The following is a 20,557-nucleotide window of genomic DNA, read 5'->3' as shown; positions in this document are numbered from 1 at the left end:
TACATGGAATATGCAGAAGCCAATAGCTCTACTTGGTGCCTGCAGGACAAGGTGTAGCCCACACAGAGAAAAAAAACCTACTGGATGAAGAGGACGCTTCAAGCCAGCTGGAATATATCACTGAGAAGAAAAAAAAAAAAAAGGGTTTCTCCAATCCTGCTGCACAGAGCTGTGGCCAGAACTGACCTGCCAGAGAAGATTCCAATGGATTTTAAACCAATATTGAGTAGGCTTATATAAAGAAAAAACCCAGAAAATTTTCCTAATAGCTGGAAAATATAAGGCTTAAATGGGAAATACATGCAGTTAAAACTGATTAATTAGAGCACAACAATTCATTTTTGTACCTTAATTAAGCTGTGCCACAGGCAACAAAGTAATCTGCAATCTGCTACTGCACTGGGTACCAAAGACTGCAGTGATCACCAAATACGGGAACAAACAGTTACTAAAGGAAATTTTCCCTTTCTCAGAGGGAAAAAAATAGTGGAGGGAAAAACCCTATAATGTAAGAGCTGGCAGTTTCTTATTGCATAACAAAGCATACCTGTCCTCATCTATTTTTACAAAATCTGATTTTCCATGGGAAAAAAGCACGCACTTTATAAGTATTCTGCAATTGTGCCTGGTCTATTCATTTGTCAGTATCCAGACATGTTTCTGTTTAAATCATTGTGTTTCTTCCTTTTCACTGCAACGCAGCTCCTTGCAATAAACCTAACAGGTAAAGGAAGGCTGATTACTGGTTCAGAAATTTGCATACTGATTATCTTTTGATCCCATACATCTGACTACAGTTTTTACATCAGGAAACCAAAAAATCCAAACCCTGAATCAACTACAAAGTTTTTGCCAATACTTACTGAACTCTTAAAAAGCTAAAAGTTCACCAAGGAGTCCAGAAGCATGCCCTCCACCCCATGCAGCTGCTTGCACATCTGGGGGCCCCATTGCTGAAGCAGAGAGGGCACACATCATCACCATGCTAAGAAAATGAAAGGTTCAGCCCCCTACCCTGGAGCTGAGCCCTGCCCAACCATTTCCTGAGGAATGAGAGGCTAGAAGGCAGCTCCAGCTGGGAAGGAACACACATGATCCCAGCCAACACCACCTCCTTATGTCATTTTTCCAAAGACAGTTGCAAAGACAAATCCCTCCTGTGCAGACCTGAGTGTCTTGGCAGTCCCTGCAGACTCGCAAATACACCCCTTGCAACTGCCCTATCCAAGAGTATGGCAGAAAAGGGAGGATCCCAAAATTTGTAAAAAACCAAGTGCTGAGGGCACAGCTATTCCTAGGATCTGAGGGCAGAGGCTTTTAAACCAGGGTAGTCCTACAAGACCAAAAATGTGTGCTGTGCCAATCTAGGCACTGATCTGGGACAAGCATTTTGGGTGACGGGGAGCTCTGGCCTCTGGAATTGTATCCAGGCTACTTGTATTGAGTTATGAAAGAGATACAGGACTGAGCAACTGACCACAGAGATTTTCTTGCACCTGCAAATCATACTTTCCAGCACAGAGGTGCTGATTAGATAGAGTGTAATGTCCACCAGAGGCTGGCATGCTGGGGTTTGGGTCCTCCTTCCGAATCTACATCCCTGGAGGAACAAAACAAGTTCTCTCACTGCAGCCCACACCATCACATTTGAACTGTCAGACAAAACCAGTCTCAACCTCAGTTTTTTCCTCAGGCATAAAATGCTTATTAAGACAAAATTTTAGTTGTCATAAATGCATAACTGTATTGCCTAATAAAATGTGGCAATGATAAAGCAATATAATAGCTAGATCTGAGGCACAAAAATATCCACTAGGCATAGTTGTACTAAAAACTGTTCACTGAAAAGTCTAACTAGATACAGTGGAAATTTTTTCTAACACTGATAAGAGGCAGGAAAAAAAAATCCAGTGTTAGGACATAACAACTCAATCTCAATGTCAGCTCTATTCTGACATCAAGTAACAAATAGGAACACTGATTACAAAATTGCCTTAATTGCACTTTTGCTACACACTGAAGCATTTGTACAGAGAGTGACATTTTTCTTATTATGAGGAAAAGCTTTTTACAGAACTTGCTTAAATAAACTGTACCTCATTTTTTTCCCCTCCTACACTGACTTAAAAGCACTTCTTGGTAGGGCACTAGTAGGTGTACTTGATGGTCTCTCATATTATAGTGGTGTATCCCAGCTGCCTCTTCCAATAACAACAAAATTCAATGATGAAGATTTCCTCTCTGATAAATTGCTATCAAAAATTCTTGGTACCAGCAAGAGAATTAGCCCCTAAATGTTTGTGTGATGTTTCTGGCAGACATAAGATGAAAAAGACTACTGCAATACCCCGGAATCGGGAATACATTTTGCTTCCCTTAGACAGAAGGGCAGTCAGTGCAGAATCTGTGAGCCTTGCCAGTGTCACATCCAACTGTTTTCTTCCAGAAGCTTTTAACTGGGGTGTATGATAAATTAGGTTTTAAAATTGCAAGTGCCAGTCATGTAATTGTTCAGATTCAGCTGCATGTTTTCTCTCTTCCAACTTAGTGAGAAACTGGCATTTAAGTGATTCTTTCTAATACCAACAAGCTATTACTTCACCATCTTGTGGCAGGGGTTTATGATTTCTTACAATGATAAATAAACTCCCTCCATCCAAGGTGCCCCAATGTTGTCACCCTTCATTATTTTGCAGGTAGTCAGAAAGAACCATATTATTTTGATGGAATATTTACAGAAATTTTACCAGAAAGTTATAGGAAATGTCAATATTAAATTCAGATCCTGCATGCTCTAATACAAAGAGACATTAACTGCTGCAAAAATATATTGATATATATTAATAAATAGAAACTCATGACATACAAGCCAGGAGTGGTAAACAATGAAGCAGTGTCCCTTGGGGGAGTCTTATTGTCATGAGGGGAAATTCTCATCCTACAGACACACAACACAGTGTAACTATACTCAGTCACCACTGGGCATAAAACTAAATGTCATTTTTACATTACATGCAGCTCTAGCAAAATGTATGCCAAATTTCACCATTTCCCAAAGTTTCTTCCTACTAATGCCAGAGGAAAAGACAAATAAGCAGCCCATATACATTCTGTATATATATGAATACTGTTAGACACACATACACAGAATAAGTTAAACTTTTTTCTTCAAACCAGCTGTAGTAATTACTGAAGCAAGCTCTAGGATACCAGTGTACTGCAAGCATTGTTCAACAAGTTAAGGAAAAGTTACGTTTTCAATTTCCAAGAGGAAGGGTGGTGACCTATAAAGCTGTAAAGGAAACCACTCACAGAATTATTTCAATACCCTTGCTAAAAACAGCCCCCTGGAATTATAAGAGTCTCTTCCTCATCCTGCTCAGAACAATTGGGAAATTATAGATCATTTAAAGTACGTTAATACACTAAAAAATAAAATTAATGCAAACAAACAAACAAAACCCCCAGTTCTCACTCATGGAATTGCACTGCTCATTTCTCTGATTTCTCTGGTACTCGCATCTGGATTTAGCTACTGGAAAGGGTACCCCAGTATGTATAACAGGTATACTTAAAATGTGTTGCAGGTACTGAATGATCATTCTCTCCCAAAGACTTTGGGGACACTTTTCAATTTATCCTAAAGTCACTAGAGAAAGGCTTAACTTAAGACAAAACAAACATTGATTGCTAGAAGCTTTGTGTGAACAACATCAGACTGGATTTGACATAAATTGTGATTTTTATTTTTTTCCAATATGATCAAAGCAAATCTAAAATAAGTGCTATATAAGCATTTTTTTAAATGCGGGGGAATGAAAAAAGTGGGTTTATATTGTCTACTGTGATTTATTCTACAATATATTCATCACAGGGCTTTATGTGATAAATGTAGCATCATATTCCCTCTTAGCCCATGATTTAATTATCTGCACTGAACCCAGCAAGGTAGAGCATACTGTTATCTGCACTTCAGTAGGCATGGAGGGCATAAAAACAAGGGGAAAAGGAGGGGAAAGTTTTATTTTAAAAAAGCAGTGTGTCACACAACAGAGCAGCAAACACTGCACTAGCAGACACTAATATAGCTACTTCCCCTGTCCTCAATAAATACACATCTACTTGAGATACAAAACAATGTGCGCCTTAACCTATCCATGACAAAGAACCAGATTACCTCCTTTACAAGATCTGGCCTTGTCCTCTGCCTTTCGTGACATGAATTTTTTATTAATGCAGTTGTTGTCCCTGGGCAGGTAATGAAGAGCAGCATGCCAGGGAACAAGTTCATTGGGCAGATAGCTCTGCAGATACACAGATATATGAAGGCTCTCTCCAGACAGAATCAGCACAAATTTTACACAATGGTATTAACTACAAAATTCTACACTATTAATCCAGGTGAGGATTCATTTCCAGCTTCTGGTTCTCTTTGTATCATCTTATTTCTGCTTTGCAAGGAGTCCAGGAATGTAGAGTAATGAAACTAATTTACTAAGAAAGTGACAAGTCATGGGTCTCTTTTCCTCCTTGCTTGGATTTCCTTTTTGTAATACAAAAGATACATCCCCTTCTCCCAAAGCTGGATGATAACAGATCTCAGTGACAGAAAATCTGACCCAAACACTGGATTTGGGATATTTTAACATATCCCAAATATGTTAGGTGTGAAAGTTTAAAAAAATCTTACCTTCAGAAGAAACTCCACTATCTTTTGTCCACGGTGGACTGGAGGTGAAGTTTGGAAACAATTAAGTGTATTCAGGGAAATACAAGATTCTGCAAGTATTTTTTAAAAGCATCCATGAAAGATACGACAGCATAGCTCCAAACTCACATGAAAGTATCTGGCAATCCAGAGCATACTGTTTTTAAAAAACTACAGCAGAGCACTGCACGCCAGCTAGTTTGGAAACTTGCCTACAATCTGAGATAAATCCTTACATTCCCTTCACCTGAACCCACTGTACGTTCTTATGTGGTGGCCACAATAATGGTGTTTGGCCCTTGCAGCAGGTACTGAACTCCAGCACTTTTCGCAGCCGTTCGTAGGTTAAAGGTGGATTTCTCTTTCCCACTGGTGCTTGGCCCTGCAGTGGGCACCACACCAGGGCTCCCTACAGCCGAACCTGCTGATTCTCTGGCTTCGGCAGGCGCCCTGAGCAGTACCACGGGGATCTACAGGTGACACTGACCTCACTGACATGGACTACACAGAGATCGCCAGCACTACTGTTCTTGCAGGTTGCCATTTGGCACTCAATCTACATGCTACGTTACCAGAAGCGCTCCGTTTCCTCTTGATTTTATGACTGAGTTTTGCAGGAGACTCCCATTATGTGTCCGTCGTGCGCCTCTAGAACGGGGACAGTGCCCGGTGGCCCTGCTCTGCAGCCCCGGGCAGGGCTCTGCCACCCGGCGGGTCACCCGCAGGCAAGGAACGCACGGTTCCGTTTCTGGCCTTGGCAGAGCGAAGTTTACTCATTTAAGCATACCCCGAGCCGTTCTCTCGGCTCGCTGCCCTTGCCCTGCTTCGTTCCCCGCACGGGGCGGCGAGGCCGGGTGTCCCGCGGTCTCGCCGCTGCCCGGTCGCCCCTCGGTACCTTCCGGAGGGCCTCCCGCAGGTCGCGGTGCTGCGGGGTGTCACCGGCGTACCGCGGCCCCGAGCTGCGGCCCCGCAGCGCCCAGCCCAGGCGCCGAGCCCAGCGCCCGCCGCCGCGCAGCGCCATGGCCGCCGCCAGTGCCGGGCAAAGGCCGGGACAGGCGCCTGTTCCGACAGCCAGCCCGGGGCGCCTGGCAGCCCCCGCCCCGCCCCTCGTCCCCCTGCTCTCGCCCCTGCAGCAAGTCACGGCAGCTCTCGGGTTACGGCCAGGTTTTCTTTAATGCCAACGAACAGCCATGAAGCGACCGACAAGCGGGTGGCGAGCGGGCCCCGCGCAGCGACAGAGGCCGGCCACGGCGGGGAGCGGGGCACAGCCGGCCCTGGCCAGCGGCCGGAGCGGGGCTCGGCAGCTTTCGCGAGGGTTTCTGTATTTTTGTAAGGAGAAATAGAAAATAAAAAGAAATCCGCTCCTGTGCTCGTTCGACACAGACCGGCGGCGGTGGGGACACGCTAGTCGCTCCCTACGGGTACGGGAGGAATGTCTGCTCCCGGGGCAGGCGCGGGGCTCCTTCTCCTAAGCGATGACACAGCCTCCCTTCTCCTTGAAGGGGTTCTTGTCCTCGGGGACCCCCTTCACCAGCGGGTCCTCTCCCGACCGCTCCTCGATGTAGTTCTTGATCTCTTCGGAGCACTTGGACACCTCGAGGGAAAAGACAGAAAAGTGGCTGCGTTACGGCCGCGGGAAACGTTCATCAGTAGAGGAAACCCATGAATTTATATTCTCTCTCATTCACCTTCCCACCAAGCATAAAATACCTGGCCACAGAGCACTAAGCACGTGCACACTCAGCTTCCTTCCTCTCTTTTCACAGCCTGATATTGACAGAACAGGTGAGCGTCTCTGAGAATGTAAACGCCACTCCAAACAGCCGTTGCTGCATAGTTAAACTTGTGTTCATAATTAGCCAATCTAGTTTTATTAAGCTGCGGATCACACTCTCCCTCAGCACTAGCATGACTTATGGTCAATAGTTTCAGGGTCAGAAACTGAAATTCAGTTTCAAAGTATTTATGGCTTTATGTGTTTTTCACAAACAAAACATTCAGCAATGATTTTTCAGTGGTAATACCAATTCTTACTTTGCAGTTCTACTATAGAAATGATGCACCTTGAATGAGAGTCTAACTAGGAAAGACAATTTATTTACTGGTTACCTGGGGTTATTTCAAACAATGGTTAATAAAAGAGCCTATTGTGTTTTGAGACCATAACAGTTCTCATAGCATTCATACCAAACTAGCACTGATGTAGGCAAGCCTGAATAGAACCCACCTATGAAGAAGAAGGGTGTTTAGTTTCTGTTCACTGTCACAGGAGCCCATGCAGCACATGTGGTAGTGGTGTCTGTGGTGCCTGAGAGTGCATAAGTGAACGTCTGGGGCTCCTGAGGTTCCTTGTGCACACACATCTCTTGCTCTGTGTCAGCAGAAACTGTCCCTAGATGCTCAAATACCTGACATGCTTGAGGATAAGCACCTGCTCTGTCCCCTCCTCCTCCCTTCCTACCCGCAGGCCCTGCAGTGGTACTGCTGTGCAGAGTCAGCAGCAGGAACCAGCTGTTGGCCAGGCCACTAGATGATTAGTATTTCTAATTTAAGGCCCCTTGCCTCCTCTGTTAATTATATTTTATTTCAAAGGTAAAACTATGACAAGAGAACCAATGAATTTACTTGCTGCATCACAAACAACAGAGCATGGCCTGTGCAAAATTAAGCTTTAAGCCATCAGAAAGAACAGAGTTAATTCCCAATTAAACAGTGCATAAAATAAGATCTAGCTGCCTTAGAGCAAAGAAGAAGCTGCACCTAGAAATCCCATTACACGTGTCTTGTTCTTCTGTGCCTTGCCGACTTTGTTCATTCAAACTGGAGCACCTAACACCATAGTACAGTTGCACGCCAAAGTATATGAAGGACCAGGGTTTTACTTCAGTCAGCACTGCCAGGATGACTTTCACTTAAAAGAAAAAAAGCCTGCTTAAATATACATTTAGAAATTTTTATTCATTCCAAAGGCCTCTTCCTTTTTATTTTGTAAAGTTGTTAGTGGGGGTCAAGAAAATTTTGGCTGATGTTTTTCTTTTGGTACCAACAGTAATGTGGTTTCTGCATTTCCCAGTCCCTGTAACACCCATACAGGTACCAGGGGACCATGGCAACTACAACACCAATTTCATTCTCACAGTGAAACTCCTGTTACAATGCACTGGTAGAATTAAGCATGCTTCACTACAGGAAAATTGAAAAATACCCATTTTCCTAAAGTGATCAGGGTTTTGGTTTATTCCAAAAATGTAGACAAGTATTTGAAATTATTATTATTTCCAAAACTTTATATCCTGCAGAGTGTATTTCAGTTGTCTAAGAATCATCTCTGAGAGATGACATAGGTATCAACACTAGCTGGGTGTTGAGCCCTCAGTACTGCTGGAGCTTTAGACTATACTGTAACATCTACAATCACTGATACCCAACTCACAGCTAAAACATAACTTCAGCATTGGCATTTTTATTCTTGGGGTAAAACCTAGACCTTCAATGTAATCAACATGACTAATGCTACTGATTCCTACATACAAATGTATTTTTGGTCCTAACTTGAAGGGTTTATTTAGGTGTAATTTGCCTCTGCTGGCATGCAGAATTAAAAATAAAAATTTGTTTCATCATGGACCAAGATCAGTTCTGCACATCTTTCGTCTATAGAAAATGTACAAACCCATAAACCTTTAAGGGGAAAGTACTTGTGGGAAGGAACAATCAGTGTGAATGTCTAAATGTCCATGGAACAAGGCTGGGTGGATCACGGCTCGGCACGGGCGGTGCTTTGGCTCCTGCCCGGGCACTGCACAGCACGGGAAGCGGGGCGGGGACGCGGGCAGCAGAGACGCGGCTAGGGGCCAGGCAGGGTGTAGTGCCGCGACAGCGCTCCCCTGGCTTCCCAGGGGAGGACCACCCCTCCCCTAGCACCAGCACGTCCCTGGGCGTTCTGCTACAGAACAGGGGAACAGCGCGACGTGCTCCTCCCTCGCCTGGCAGGCGGTCTTGTGCCGGCCTTGGGCGCCAGGGACTCGAGGGGAGGGGAAGTTAAGGGGTGCCAAATCCACCGGGATTAAGTTAAGGGGTGCCAAATCCTGCCCGCGGCGGGCCGCCCCGTGCCAGCCCCTCGGGGCGCTTTATCCTAGCGATGATGCGCTCCTTCCCCCGGGCTCCACAGCCACCCCCGGCAAGGACCGGCGCTCCTACGCGGTGTGAGCAGCGCTGTGCCAACAGCGCCGTCTCCGGCCCCTGACCCAAAGTGGTGGCAGGACCGTCGGTGCAAACCGCGGCCGTCCCAAAACAGTCGGGGCCCTGCGGACGAGCGGCTCCCACAGCCCCGCCGCCCCTGCCGCGCCCGGCCCCGCCGCCCAGGGCGGAACGGGCTCGCTCCCCGCTCCACACCCAGCCCCGGGCAGCTCCGGGCCCCTTCTCCGCGCCCGCTCACCGGCTGCCTTTCCAGCTTCACTTCTTTCCGGAGCTGCTCCACTTCCATTTTCAGTTTGTCCTTCTCGCTCAGGTCCTCGATGTTGATGGCTGGCATCGTCTACACTACGAAGCGCGCAGGGAGTGAGGACAAAAGGTTACGTCTGGGCAGCGAGGGCGCCGGGGCCGGAGCCCCCGGGCGGTGGCGGGGCTGCGGGACGGCCGCCCCCGGCCCGCCCCCGGGCTCACTCACACGCTGCCGGCCGGGCTGCCCCGCTGCTCGGCGGCGGCCGCTTCCTCTCCAGCGCGCCCGCACCCTTTCCCCGCGCCGCTCCGGCCTTTAAACCTGCGCGCTAATCCCCCCTAACCGGATTAGAGCCCGGCCCGGCCCCGCTGCCGGGGCGTTGACACGGGCCCTGCCAGCGCAGGGAGGTCCGGCCATCCCAGCAGGAGCCGGGAGCTGGAAGACCCTCCTGTGCTGACCTTCCTGGCTTCACCCTCTGCAACTCCAGTACGGAGCAAGAGCAGCGAGGTCGGCTGGAGGTTTTGTCCCAGCAGTGAGATCTTTCTCCCCACGCACCTCTCGGCCATAGAAATGACTCATGCTTTGTGCCACCTGCATCCTTGGGCTCTGTGTTCTTCTCCCCCGCTGCTAAGGCAGAAGCAGGTGGTGTGCATGGGTACCTTCCTCAATACTTGTGCATTACCACTACAGATGAACTGGACTAAGGTAGAGGGGGAAGAAACAGCTCCTATATAAAGTGCTTCAAAAGGTGGCCAGCCCATCAATGCCAGACATTGCAACTTTTTGGTAGGTATGTCTGCAAAGCAGAATTGCAACACTACATAAAAGGGTTATTGTGCCTGGCTTGCACAAGGGTCTCCGAACACGTGGAGTTATGACAGGTGTTGGGGTGGAGTACTCAACATAAGGGAAGTGATGCATTCAGAAAATGCAAGAAGGAGTTAGGAAATTCTTCTCCTGTGGTTGCATATGGTTTTGAGGTCTAGATCCCAAATAGGTTTCTAAGCTTTTAGAAACCAAGGGGTCCCTCCATGCATGCTTGTACATCACCCAGCATCTCTCATCCGAGCAGCTGCTTTCCTACAATGGCAATGGAAGCACAGTTCAGGACCCCTGAGACTGAACACAGCTACAAGCCATTAAAATGGGCTTGCAGTCCTTCTGTTATCTGCCACTTCAAAGATCTTTATAGGCAGTTGGCCCTCCCTCTTTCCTCCTCTTTTTTTTCCTGTTAAACACACTGCTTTCTCCAACCTCTTCCTACTCACCAGATTGTTAGCAGCTGTCAGCAGCATGTAAAATTTACATCTTCTCCAGCACTGCTCCTGTAGTGCCCTTGGGGTTTGTATTCGTTTTACTTCAGCCAGTTCACTAAAATCAGTTTCTCTTCCTCTCCCTATGGCTACTATCTTCCCCTCCCCAGCTGGTGGCATGCGCTTTCTACATGCCCATGACCTACACTGACAGCTGCATTCCCAAACCCCACTAGCTGCTGGTCCTGGGCCAGTCAAAACAGCTGGAAGGAGCTGGCTGGCCAGTGCCTCACAACAGCCTGGGCTGTAGGTGGGGGCAGAAGCATTGTGGTGTGGAGAGGCAGAAAGCATGTGATGTGGTGGAGGCAGGTGTAGGGTGCAGGAGTGAGCTGAAGGTGGACTCTGGCACACCACTGACATGGTTGGGGTGGGAAGAATTTGGTGTCCCTAGCTCTGTAATGGAAAGCTTTCACTGACCTGTCTGCTGACGTGACTGGCTCTGCAGATGGCAGTCAGTAATGGACTTTCTACCACTCACTGTGTTAACTTTTATTGTGGTTCATATATTTTTACAGATATTTACGTGATCTAAGTTAAAGCAAAAGAGAAGCTGAATAGCAGCATTGATAGATAGGTGCCTTTAAATCAGACTTTGATTTCTATATGTCTGTGCACAGAGGAAATTGAAAATATTGAAAATGGTGTTTTCATTACAGCATTCACTTTGCTGCTATTGTTTAAAGTGGTATTTAAATTTCTTTCTTTGCAATTCCAAAAAATGTCATGAAAACTAAAGGACATGACATTTAAAGAACATAATATTAAAACCACTTTAGTTTCCCAATATTAGAAAGGACAGCTTTCTTTTGGAAATAGAAAAAGTATGTGGGGTTTTTTTTGTTTGTTTGTTTGTTTGTTTTTTTGGTTCATTTCTTCGGGAGGGACATAAGCTTTGATATAGCTGCTCTGCCTAATATGCTGAACAAAATCCCTAAAAATGAGGACACCCATTAGTAACCATTGTAGCTATAAGAATCTAAAGCATGGCAGATATGTCCCATCATGATGACTCAAGCTGCACCACGATTTATTTTCTTGTCAGTAAAGCACCCACTTATACTTTAACTGCTGGAGATTCTGAAAAAGGGAGCAGTTCTGAAAAAGGAGGGAAAGAGGTGCCATTCACGCCCTTTCATAAGTCATGTAGGTAGAGTAGGAATTAGACTTGCTCCTTTCTTGCCTTTATGAAAAATAAAACTATGTCAGGAAGCTAGGTTGTAGTCCTCCATGACATAAGTAAAGCACAGAAGCCATGGAGAGAAAGTCAGTTCAAGTAATCAGGGTGCCCTGAAGTGCCTCTTGCTTACAGCCCATACAGACTGTGTCTTCTTTCCTGCAGGCCACACATTTCCAGGGCCCTGTATTGCAACCCATCCCGGGCAGTGCCTGCCTGCAGGACTATGGATCAATGTCGCTGTAAAGGGAGCAGAGAAGAACAATAGGAGATCAGATTAGTTTGTCGTTATCTATTGAGAGCACGCCTAATTTACAGCCACTCTTTTATCTCTCTTACTATATTCAATCTAGGGTAAACACTAATTAATGCAATGTGTCTAACAGATTAGAGGGAAAGTATGCTGTTTGCTGCTCACCCCCTCCTCCCACAGATCACGCCTCATTGCCTGGTGGGTTACAATCTGTAGAATAAACCAGGTCATGATATTTCCTGAAGTTCATCCCTCTTTGCACGGCCAGAGTTGTTATCCATTCGGCCCGTCTCTGGGTTTCCCCAGAGTCCAAGCCTCATTTTCTCAACTTCATCAGCGTTTTATACTACGGAGGTAAACTAATGCCGCGCGTCTGTCTCGGCGGCACTCTCTAAGCAGCCTCTACTCGATCCGGCTGGATCGGGACCGGCAGCAGGACCAGCGTTTGATTTTCGGAGTCCCCCCGTCCTACCCGGAGCTTCCGAATAGGGAGCGGCCTCGGGGGGTGGGAAAGGCGAGGATGACGAAGGGGGGACGCGCAATGATGAGAGAGGGGGGCTTTCGCTGAGTGACCTGTCCCGGATTTCGCCGTGATTTACAGGAAACGCTCTTTGAGCATCATCCCGTAACGTGAGCGGGGCGGGGGGTGGCCCCCAGCCAGCTCGCCGCAGCCCCGGGGCAGAGGCCCCTGGGCTATGGGCGGTGCAGCTCTGCGGGGAGGCAGCCCCGGCGGCGCCCCCCGCGCGCCCCCCGCTGCTCCCCCGGCGGAGCGGAGCGGGACGGGGCGGGGGCTGCCCGCGCCCCCGGATCCCGCATCGCGCAGCCTTCCGCGCCCCGGTGGCGGCCGGGTCAGCGGCGACCTCCCGCCCCGCTGAATCAGAACTTCCCCTCCCACCACCTGCGCAAGGAGGCGGCCCGGGGAAGCCGCCTCGGTGCATATAAAGCGCTGCCGTCGGAGGGGAAGCGCCGCTCGCTGCCGGGACCCCGCTGCTGCCATGGCCCCTGGCTGCTGCCTGCCGCTGTCCGCGCTGCTGCTGCTGCTGGCCTGCGCCGCGCTGGCCCAGCGCCCCCTCACAGGTAGGAAAGGGCCCTCGGTGGGACCCCGCGGGGCCGGGGCCGCCTCCCCGGCGCGGTGGCCTCAGCCCCGGGGGCTGGTGTCTCCGCAGAGAAGCAGCGCGCCTGCCTGCTGCCCCCCGACGAGGGGCCCTGCCGCGCCCTGGTGCCGCGCTGGTACTACGACCGGCACACGCAGAGCTGCCAGGAGTTCACCTACGGGGGATGCTACGGCAACGCCAACAACTTCCTCACCTTCGACGACTGCGAGAAGAGCTGCTGGACTATCAAGAGTGAGTCCCGGGAGCGGCAGTGCCCCAGAGGGCCCCGGGGTGGCAGGGGCTGGAGGGGACACACCGGGGAGGCTGCTTGGATTTGCGGGACGCTTTGCGCCCACCCGATATATCATAGAGTCTTAGAATCATAGAGTTATTTAGGTTGGAAAAGATCTTTAAGATGATCGAGTCCAACTGATGACCCTCCTGCTTGTTGCAGCTTCTTGCTGATGGCAGTTTTGGGCAGAAAATACAGTCAGTTGACCCAGAGATGACGTGTGGAATTTATCTATTAGGATTTTAAATGTGATTTAATATTGCACTTACTCGCTAATTAATGCATTGGATTCCTCCAGAAAAAAAGCAAGTGGGACAAACTGGGACTTGCCTGCAACTGAAGTAATACAGTTTTACCTGCACTACCATGTTGCTCTGTATGCAAAGCATGAAGGGCTGGCTTTACAGAGGATGAATTTTTTTTTTTCTTTATTTCTGCAGAAGTGCCGAAATTATGCCGGATGGAGGCTGATGGAGGACCTTGCAGGAGCTATCTAAGAAGATATGCCTTTAACTTGAGCTCGATGAGGTGTGAGGAATTCATCTATGGTGGCTGTTATGGAAATGGCAACAACTTCAGAGATTTGCAGTCTTGTGTGGACCACTGTCTGCCAGAAAAAAGTAATGGTTGTTCCAAATTTTTAATAAAATAGATGGTTTGAAAGTAATATGAAGATGATACTTCATTTTATATTTTCCTCTGAATACCCATACAGTGGTATTTTTGAAGACTTCTGTAAAGCAGATGTTTATATTGTCGACTTTAATTTTAATATGTTGTCTTAGCTGTTACTGGAAGAACAAAAATGCTGAGATCTTAAATACACCCAGAGCTATACCAAATCAATTTCTTGACTTCTAGAGAGCTGTACAGATGTATCTGAAGAGAAATAATAAGGTTGAAGATCTGTGTTGAGGACAATGTGTCAGAGAGTGTTGCAGTCACTTTCAGGGAAGCGTAATGTAAAGCAGAAGCGCCTTTTTAAAATTCAGGCCTGGGAGATGGTGGTAGGCGGCTCAGGTTTTTGGCACTCAACAGCTCAGCTTCTCATAAAAGTGAGATGCCTGATGTGGTTCTTCACTGTCTCTCCATTTGAGGTTTAAATAAGATTGGTGGCAGTTATGAGCAGGTGACTATAACTAAGTTTTGATGTGAACACCAGATTAATATCTAGTTCAAGATAGGCTCTTTGAAGATCTACCAGAATGTGTAAAAGCATTTATTTGTAGCTGATGACAGATTATCAGTATTTTCTTAGGTGAAAGCTGAATTATTTCTGTTGTACATACAATGAGATGATAAAGGGGGTACAGCAGAAAAAATAAAATTTTGTTGAGGCAAAAAGAAACATGCTCTTGAGGAAAGTTGTTGGATTTGTACTTTTTGCTGCGAGCAGAATTTGCTGGGAAAATCATAGCAAAGTTGTGCCTTTTTTTTTCTCTGCAGAGGTTGTTCCACTAAAATTATTGCTATATTCCTATATATACAGAATAAGATTACATAAAAATCTTTGCTGTCATATGTATAACATCACAAATGGGGATAGCTGATGAATTTCACTTATGTGATCTAATCCTGTTTTTTAGGATGGTCTGTTGCTTTCTCAAATTCACAGCTCCCAGGAATTAGATGTAGGAAGTCTCTGAAGTCATTGGTAATAGTGTCAATTCAAGGGGGAAAAGTGCTGTTTAGACACAAAATTTATTTCAGGATCAATTTTAAGAAGCCACCTACAGTGATTGCATTTATGTAATTTTTCTCGCGCTCTCTCTTCTTTTTTTCCTTTGTTCCCAAGCTGGCCCGTTGCTATGCTATAACCCAAAGGATGAAGGATTGTGTTCCTCTTCTGTGCCTCGCTATTACTATGACACCAAGACTAAATCATGTAAAGAGTTCAGATATACTGGCTGTGGTGGAAATGCCAACAACTTTGTCACTGAAAAGGATTGCTACAATGTCTGCAGAAATGGTGAGGGTTTTTTGGTTTTGGGGTTTTTTTGTTTTATTGTTTTTGTTTGTTTTTCATATGCTGTCAGTCACAAGCATTTAAAGCAATCCATATAACAGTATCAAATGTTCATAGTGTTCTTTTACTCACCTTGGCTAGCTACGGGGGTATGCTTTTTGCATTTTGGACTCTTATGTTTTTAAGGACAGGGAAAATTGAAAGGCAATGCTAAATCCTTCTGGCAAGATCAGTGTGATGTGAGGTGGTTACACCATATTTGAATGAAGTGTAGAGGAGGGCACACAAAAAGACTAAGCCTACTTCCTAGAGCCTACAAGGAATCAGTCTTTAAACTGTTCAGTATCTCCATGACCACAAACTAAGATATCCTTTTATTCTGGATAGTTTTAAATAGGATTAAATTCTGTTGTGAACTCAATTTACTTTTTTCTTTTGCATTTTCAGAAGTTACCATCCTTCCTCAATTCCCTGTTGCCTACTCACATTTCCTATTCCCATTACTAAAGATTCTGCCTCATCAGTTGTGCTGTGTCAGCTGTTTCTCAGGCCGTGGGGGGAAAGCTTGGAATGATAATAGATTTTCCTAATGCTTTTATTGAAACCAGCTAGTGGCTGTGATTGTAAATAGAAACAGTTGTGCTTTTATTTGCAGTCATATTGCAGCTATTGCAAGTTTTAATACTCTAATTTAATTAATTTGATAGGAAAATAAATGAGAGAGATAGAGAATTGTATGTTGTTGCCCAGAACACTTAGGAAGCAGACATAGTGCAGTATTTTAAAAATAGATACTAATGGGAAAAATATTTAAGGCTGTATTAAGCATGTACATTGCCTTTGGCAAAAAGAAAAAGGAAAAACTAAAAAGCAGCTCTGTTTTAAACATAATAAGCACAAGACCTGAGTACCTCAGTATGGAAGTTGTATAGTCAGAAGCCTTATGCTGGGAGATGATTCTTCAGTTCTGGGCTGGAAATCCAGGTCTAGGGCAAGGATTGTACCTTGAGCACAGTCCTCAGAAATAAAAATATTGCCTGCCAGTTAGTCATTACAGTAATATTTCTGTGGATGACAAGTCTGAGTGTGTCTCTGCCATTGTATTATGAGAGAGTCTCTAATAGTATGTTAAGTTTATCTGAGATGCTTGTGATTATCTAATTTGCATCCATTGCTACCTGTGAAGTGGTTGGGCCAGGCTCCAGTGTGGAGAGTTCAGAGAGAGGAGGAAGGAAACTGCTTCTTCAGCATCTCGCCTCCACACTGTCCCTGCCCACACCCAGCAAGATCAAGATTCACCTGGGGATTCTCGATTCTCTCTTCCTCACCTTTTTTTTTTTTTTCTTTTTTTTTTTTTTTCTTTTGTGTGTGTGTAAGAAAGAGGTAAGGAGATGCTGTCTGTCTTGTAACTAGAGCACCAGATAGCCACATGCAAAGTACCAGTTACAAGCTTTTTCATCAACTCTGGGATTTCGCAGTTCAGTAAGGCTTGGTACAGCTGAAGACCAAAGTTAAGGGCATAATTAGTGCTGATTAATGTTGTGCTATGCATATTCCTTTCTAGAGCTTGGGAGTGCACAGCAACATTAAGCAAATAATTCAGGCAACTTAAGCCTCTCCTGCTCCTCCTCTCCTGCTTCCATTATTTCCTTCTCAGCAGCTTTCATGTTACCTCTTGGAGTCTCAGGTTGAATTCAGTTGACCTTCCCTCTGCAAATATACCACTTTGTTTGTTAAATTGATCTATAGTGTTTTGAGTGAAAAGGTTTGTGATTAATTTCATCTTTAAAGTTTATATTGGAAAAGAAAGCAAATGCCTTGGGATGACAGCAAAATAATTGGGAATTGGCCACAGTGGCTCTGGGTGCTGGTAAATAGGTAGCATAAAGACAAAGATTTTTAGTCAAGATTGCTGAATACTTGTTTTCTGAATTGCAATTCATGCAGCCTTTAGAAGCATGTCTGATGTTAGCTCTGACTGTCATAGGCCACTCTGCAGCTTCTGTGAGTTTTGTGCAGAAACTCAAATAATTTTCTCTTTACATCTCCCACAAGCACTGGCTGTATTTTAACCTTTGTCCCACTGTTTGGAGAAATGTAAGAATAGATTGGGTTTTTTTGTTTGTGTGTGTTTTTTTTGGTTTGGTTGTTGCGTTTTTGTTTTTTTGTTTTTTTGGTTTTTTTTAATAGAGGGCAGTGTATTTAGTTCCATTCTGCTGTCACTGCAGGACACTTGGATAAGGCATTGATGCCTGCTCAGGAAAAGAGCAGCAAAGTAGGATTCCAGTGCCAAAGGTGAACACACTGGTGACCTTACAGTGTGAGAATAGAGAATGCAGAACACATGTTACAGTTTCTGCTATGTTTGTTATTATTGGACAGTGAACAGTGTAACATGAACCAAACTTAAACAATAACAAGTAGTAACAGTTTTGTCCTTCAGTTTCCCTAACTGCTTCCTTTGTTTTGTTAGCAGGAAATCAGAAACCAGGTATCAACAAGCCAACAAATTTATCCCGCAGAAAAATAGTGAGAAAACTGAAGAAAAAATCTCAGATGTATAACCTGAAGTCTTAAAGCTGATGTGCACTTGGATGTTTGATACACTTTCTGTTGATTCCACTTTATTCTTTTGTAAGATATTTTTCACAAAGTTTTATACTGACATAGTTCTGTCTTTCAGAGCTGCTTTTTATGCAATTTACTTTTTTATAAGAAACTGCATTTAATAGAATAACGAACCTAAGTTTGGTTCTTCTGCTGTGTTGTCTTTGCAATAATATTTTGGAAAGACTTGTTTAAATTTCCATGTTTTTATGGGGGAAATGTTACTACTGCCTTGGGAGAAGATTTCAGCTGTTGCAAATCAGTTAAAATTTGAAAAATCAAATGTCTGTTATTATAACTAAGGAGAGTCCAACACTGAAAATCTACCATGGATTTTTAAAATTTTTTTGCATCCTCTGCTTGCTGAAGAAGAGGAACTTTTCACAAGTGTGTTCAGAGGTTTATTGCCCTGCCATTTACATAGTTTGGCCCTATCATTTAAATAGATGGTCATTTACAGTCAATGTTCATAGTAAAGGCTTTCAGAAGTCTTCATAACAGTACAAGAAGTATAAATTTAAAGTGCAGCTTATCCCACAGGAGAGAATTTGGAATAGAGATGCCTTGATAAACACTCTGACAAAGGCAATGAATAAGCTAGTTGAGCATTAAAATTAAAGTGTAGCCATTACTTCTTCACGACATTTGAAATTTTGGCTAAGTTACTCCAGATCCTCATATGGCATTAATCAGCATAGTTTTACTGATTTTAATGGAGCTATGCTGTTTACATCTGCAGAGCATTTTGATATTTGTGATAATGCAGTAGCTGTTGAAGCAGAGCAGCAGAAATTTCTGCAAATTTCATCTACAAAAGGGTAATCCTTCTTTTGAGGCACTTTTATATTTCTTATGGTAGGTTATGCCTATGGTGATACTTTTGCACATTCTTTTATATTTTGTATTTTCATAATGTCTGAATTTCAGTTAATTTCACCGTCAATATTTTCTAAATAAAAATTAATAAGTAATGTTAATAAAATTTTTTTTGTGGAAAAAAAGCTTGTTCTGTCATTATCCTGAATGAGTTGTATAGACCAGTATATGTAATGGAACCTATAATTTGCTAATTATGACTCTAACAGAGTTTAGTTGTCTCTTCAATCATTTCCTTACACTGAGGTCTTTATTTGAAGAAAGCCAATAAATTGCATGGATGTTAATCATCCTCAGCAGTTTTGTAGCTCAGCTGGTTTTCTCGAAAGAGGTGCTCTCAAAGGAGTTTAGCTTATTGTCTGCTGCTGCTCTCTTGTTTGATGTTGCACTATCTGAATAGCTTTTGTGTGGGTAACAAGCTATTTGTTTGAAATTACACTGGCTTTCAGTTTGAATAATTCAGGTGTGTGCTTTAAACCTATTTCAGAGAGGGAACATGATGGGCAAACTAGTCAAGATCTGATTTTCTTACTGATGTTTCTCTCACTGCCAGATTTTCAATTAAAACAGTTGTCTGTGCTTGCCATTGTCTTTCTGTCACTCCATTTCTGGTCTCAAAGCCCCTTTTTATTTTAATCATCCCGTGCTTAGTGCAGGTGAATGAGGACACTGTGGCAGACAATGGTAAGTAACTTGTGACACAGTTTTGAGTCTCATGCCAAACCTCTTGGTAGCCAGCCTTCAAACAGAAAAGGGCCAGTATAAACTCCCTGGTGGAGCCAGGGCACAGTATCTGTGGACATTGCCCATATCCCTTCCTGCTGGCTGTGAACTTTGTGCTGTTTAGAGCAGCAGCCCAGAGTGTCCTCTGAATATCTTTTTGTACATAACACAAACATTTAGGGCTGCATTCGTTTTCATGTTCAAACCATGGCTTATAAAAACTTAAGCCTGTTTAGGAAGTTGAAGTTCAATTTAAACACAGTTTGTAACTGTAAAGGATGGCTGTATTTTAACAGAAACACCGTGGGGTATATAATAGATACAATCTTTGGAATAATGTTTGAGAAATTTCTGTTACTCCTTATCTCTCTGTGTCTTTGACTTTCATAGGAGTATCTTTGGATGGGATACAAAAGTGAACCTAGAATTTAAAGGGAGCCCCAAATCTGAGAGCAGCTCCACTCTTGTTTTTGATCCAGAACTGGGTGCCTTGAGTAATGCAATACCCTGCTCATGTCCTGGAAAGGATCCAGGAATTTGGCACTCATCTGTTCATGCCAACTCAGGGGCTCAGCAAGAGCTGTCTTGATGGAACCAGGATGCTGCAGGGACCACTGCAGCACCCTGTGCAATGCAGCTGCTCCATGGGCACTTTCTTTACTTGCATAAAAATATAATTTAAAGCCTTAGGGCTTGCTGCTAAAGTACATAGTGAAATATCACAGGCTTGGGTGTTAATCCCTTATCTACCTGGTATCACATAGAAATTTAACATAAACTATGTTTTTCACAGGGTTTCATAGCGAGCAGGTTGCAGAGTATTCTGGAGGAGGTGGGGCAGGGAAAGGAAGTGCTCATGGTAGATTTTTTCAGTTCCTTATTGAAGCTATTATATAAATTGTACCATATTTCCAGGTAAATGCCTTCATCTTGAGATTTTTTTTGTTTTCTTTTGTTTTAGCTATAAAAAATTTCAGCTGTCACTGTGCTGCTCTGCTTTGTGCTCTTAGGTTACTCTTACATTCCTTCAGCCTACTGTGACTTTGACTGATCGAAACACTTGCCATCTAAAGCCCTTTATATGATTCATTACTTACTTCCTTTTTCAGT

At 44.6% G+C, this 20,557-nt stretch overlaps 3 protein-coding genes across 5 annotated transcripts in view; 1 reads left to right on the top strand and 2 right to left on the bottom strand.

Annotated features, from left to right (window-relative positions):
- The window catches only part of LOC139590977 (probable acyl-CoA dehydrogenase 6), a 76,100-nt gene extending 70,302 nt beyond the window's left edge, over positions 1–5,798 (bottom strand). Inside the window, exon 1 of the mRNA XM_071429011.1 lies at positions 5,604–5,798. Coding sequence (XP_071285112.1) covers positions 5,604–5,729 — 126 coding nt within the window. The 5' untranslated portion in view covers positions 5,730–5,798. The remainder of the gene's footprint in view (positions 1–5,603) is intronic.
- Positions 5,799–5,862: 64 nt separating this feature from the next.
- On the bottom strand, positions 5,863–9,534 carry LOC139590981 (guanine nucleotide-binding protein G(I)/G(S)/G(O) subunit gamma-11). 2 transcript variants are annotated; one of them, XM_071429016.1, is made up of 3 exons: positions 9,378–9,534; positions 9,147–9,250; positions 5,863–6,302 (listed from the first exon to the last, which is right to left on the bottom strand). In XM_071429016.1, exons 2-3 carry the CDS (start codon positions 9,240–9,242, stop codon positions 6,177–6,179), a joined length of 222 nt encoding a protein of 73 aa, XP_071285117.1. In that variant the 5' UTR covers positions 9,243–9,250; positions 9,378–9,534; the 3' UTR covers positions 5,863–6,176. The 2 variants fall into 2 exon arrangements, with proteins under 2 accessions (XP_071285117.1, XP_071285116.1); XM_071429015.1 differs by having other exon boundaries at positions 9,147–9,462.
- A 2,995-nt stretch (positions 9,535–12,529) lies between these two features.
- Positions 12,530–19,308, top strand: TFPI2 (tissue factor pathway inhibitor 2). Of its 2 annotated transcripts, none has more exons than XM_071429013.1 (5): positions 12,530–12,966; positions 13,056–13,235; positions 13,716–13,895; positions 15,071–15,244; positions 17,718–19,308. In XM_071429013.1, the coding sequence occupies exons 1-5, from the start codon at positions 12,885–12,887 to the stop codon at positions 17,816–17,818; spliced, it is 717 nt and encodes a 238-aa protein (XP_071285114.1). In that variant the 5' UTR covers positions 12,530–12,884; the 3' UTR covers positions 17,819–19,308. The 2 variants fall into 2 exon arrangements, with proteins under 2 accessions (XP_071285114.1, XP_071285113.1); XM_071429012.1 differs by having other exon boundaries at positions 12,541–12,966; positions 17,715–19,308.
- The last annotated feature ends 1,249 nt before the right edge of the window (positions 19,309–20,557 follow it).

This window comes from Agelaius tricolor, unplaced genomic scaffold, assembly GCF_023055355.1.
Source record: "Agelaius tricolor isolate 1412-34295 unplaced genomic scaffold, bAgeTri1.0.p SCAF_6, whole genome shotgun sequence".
NCBI classification, from domain to species: domain Eukaryota; kingdom Metazoa; phylum Chordata; class Aves; order Passeriformes; family Icteridae; genus Agelaius; species Agelaius tricolor.
Note: the sequence above shows the minus strand (reverse complement) of the source record. Positions and strands in the feature narration are given on the sequence as shown.

Bases quoted from the DNA above. Each gene is read 5' to 3' on its own strand.
- LOC139590981 (XM_071429016.1), bottom strand. From the start codon at position 9,242: ATGCCAGCCATCAACATCGAGGACCTGAGCGAGAAGGACAAACTGAAA. The intron at 6,303-9,146 runs GTGAGCGGGCGC...TTTTCCCTCGAG, and splicing joins TGAAGCTGGAAAGGCAGCCG to GTGTCCAAGTGCTCCGAAGA.
- TFPI2 (XM_071429012.1), top strand. From the start codon at position 12,885: ATGGCCCCTGGCTGCTGCCTGCCGCTGTCCGCGCTGCTGCTGCTGCTG. The intron at 13,236-13,715 runs GTGAGTCCCGGG...TTATTTCTGCAG, and splicing joins GAGCTGCTGGACTATCAAGA to AAGTGCCGAAATTATGCCGG. The intron at 15,245-17,714 runs GTGAGGGTTTTT...TTGTTTTGTTAG, and splicing joins CTACAATGTCTGCAGAAATG to CAGGAAATCAGAAACCAGGT.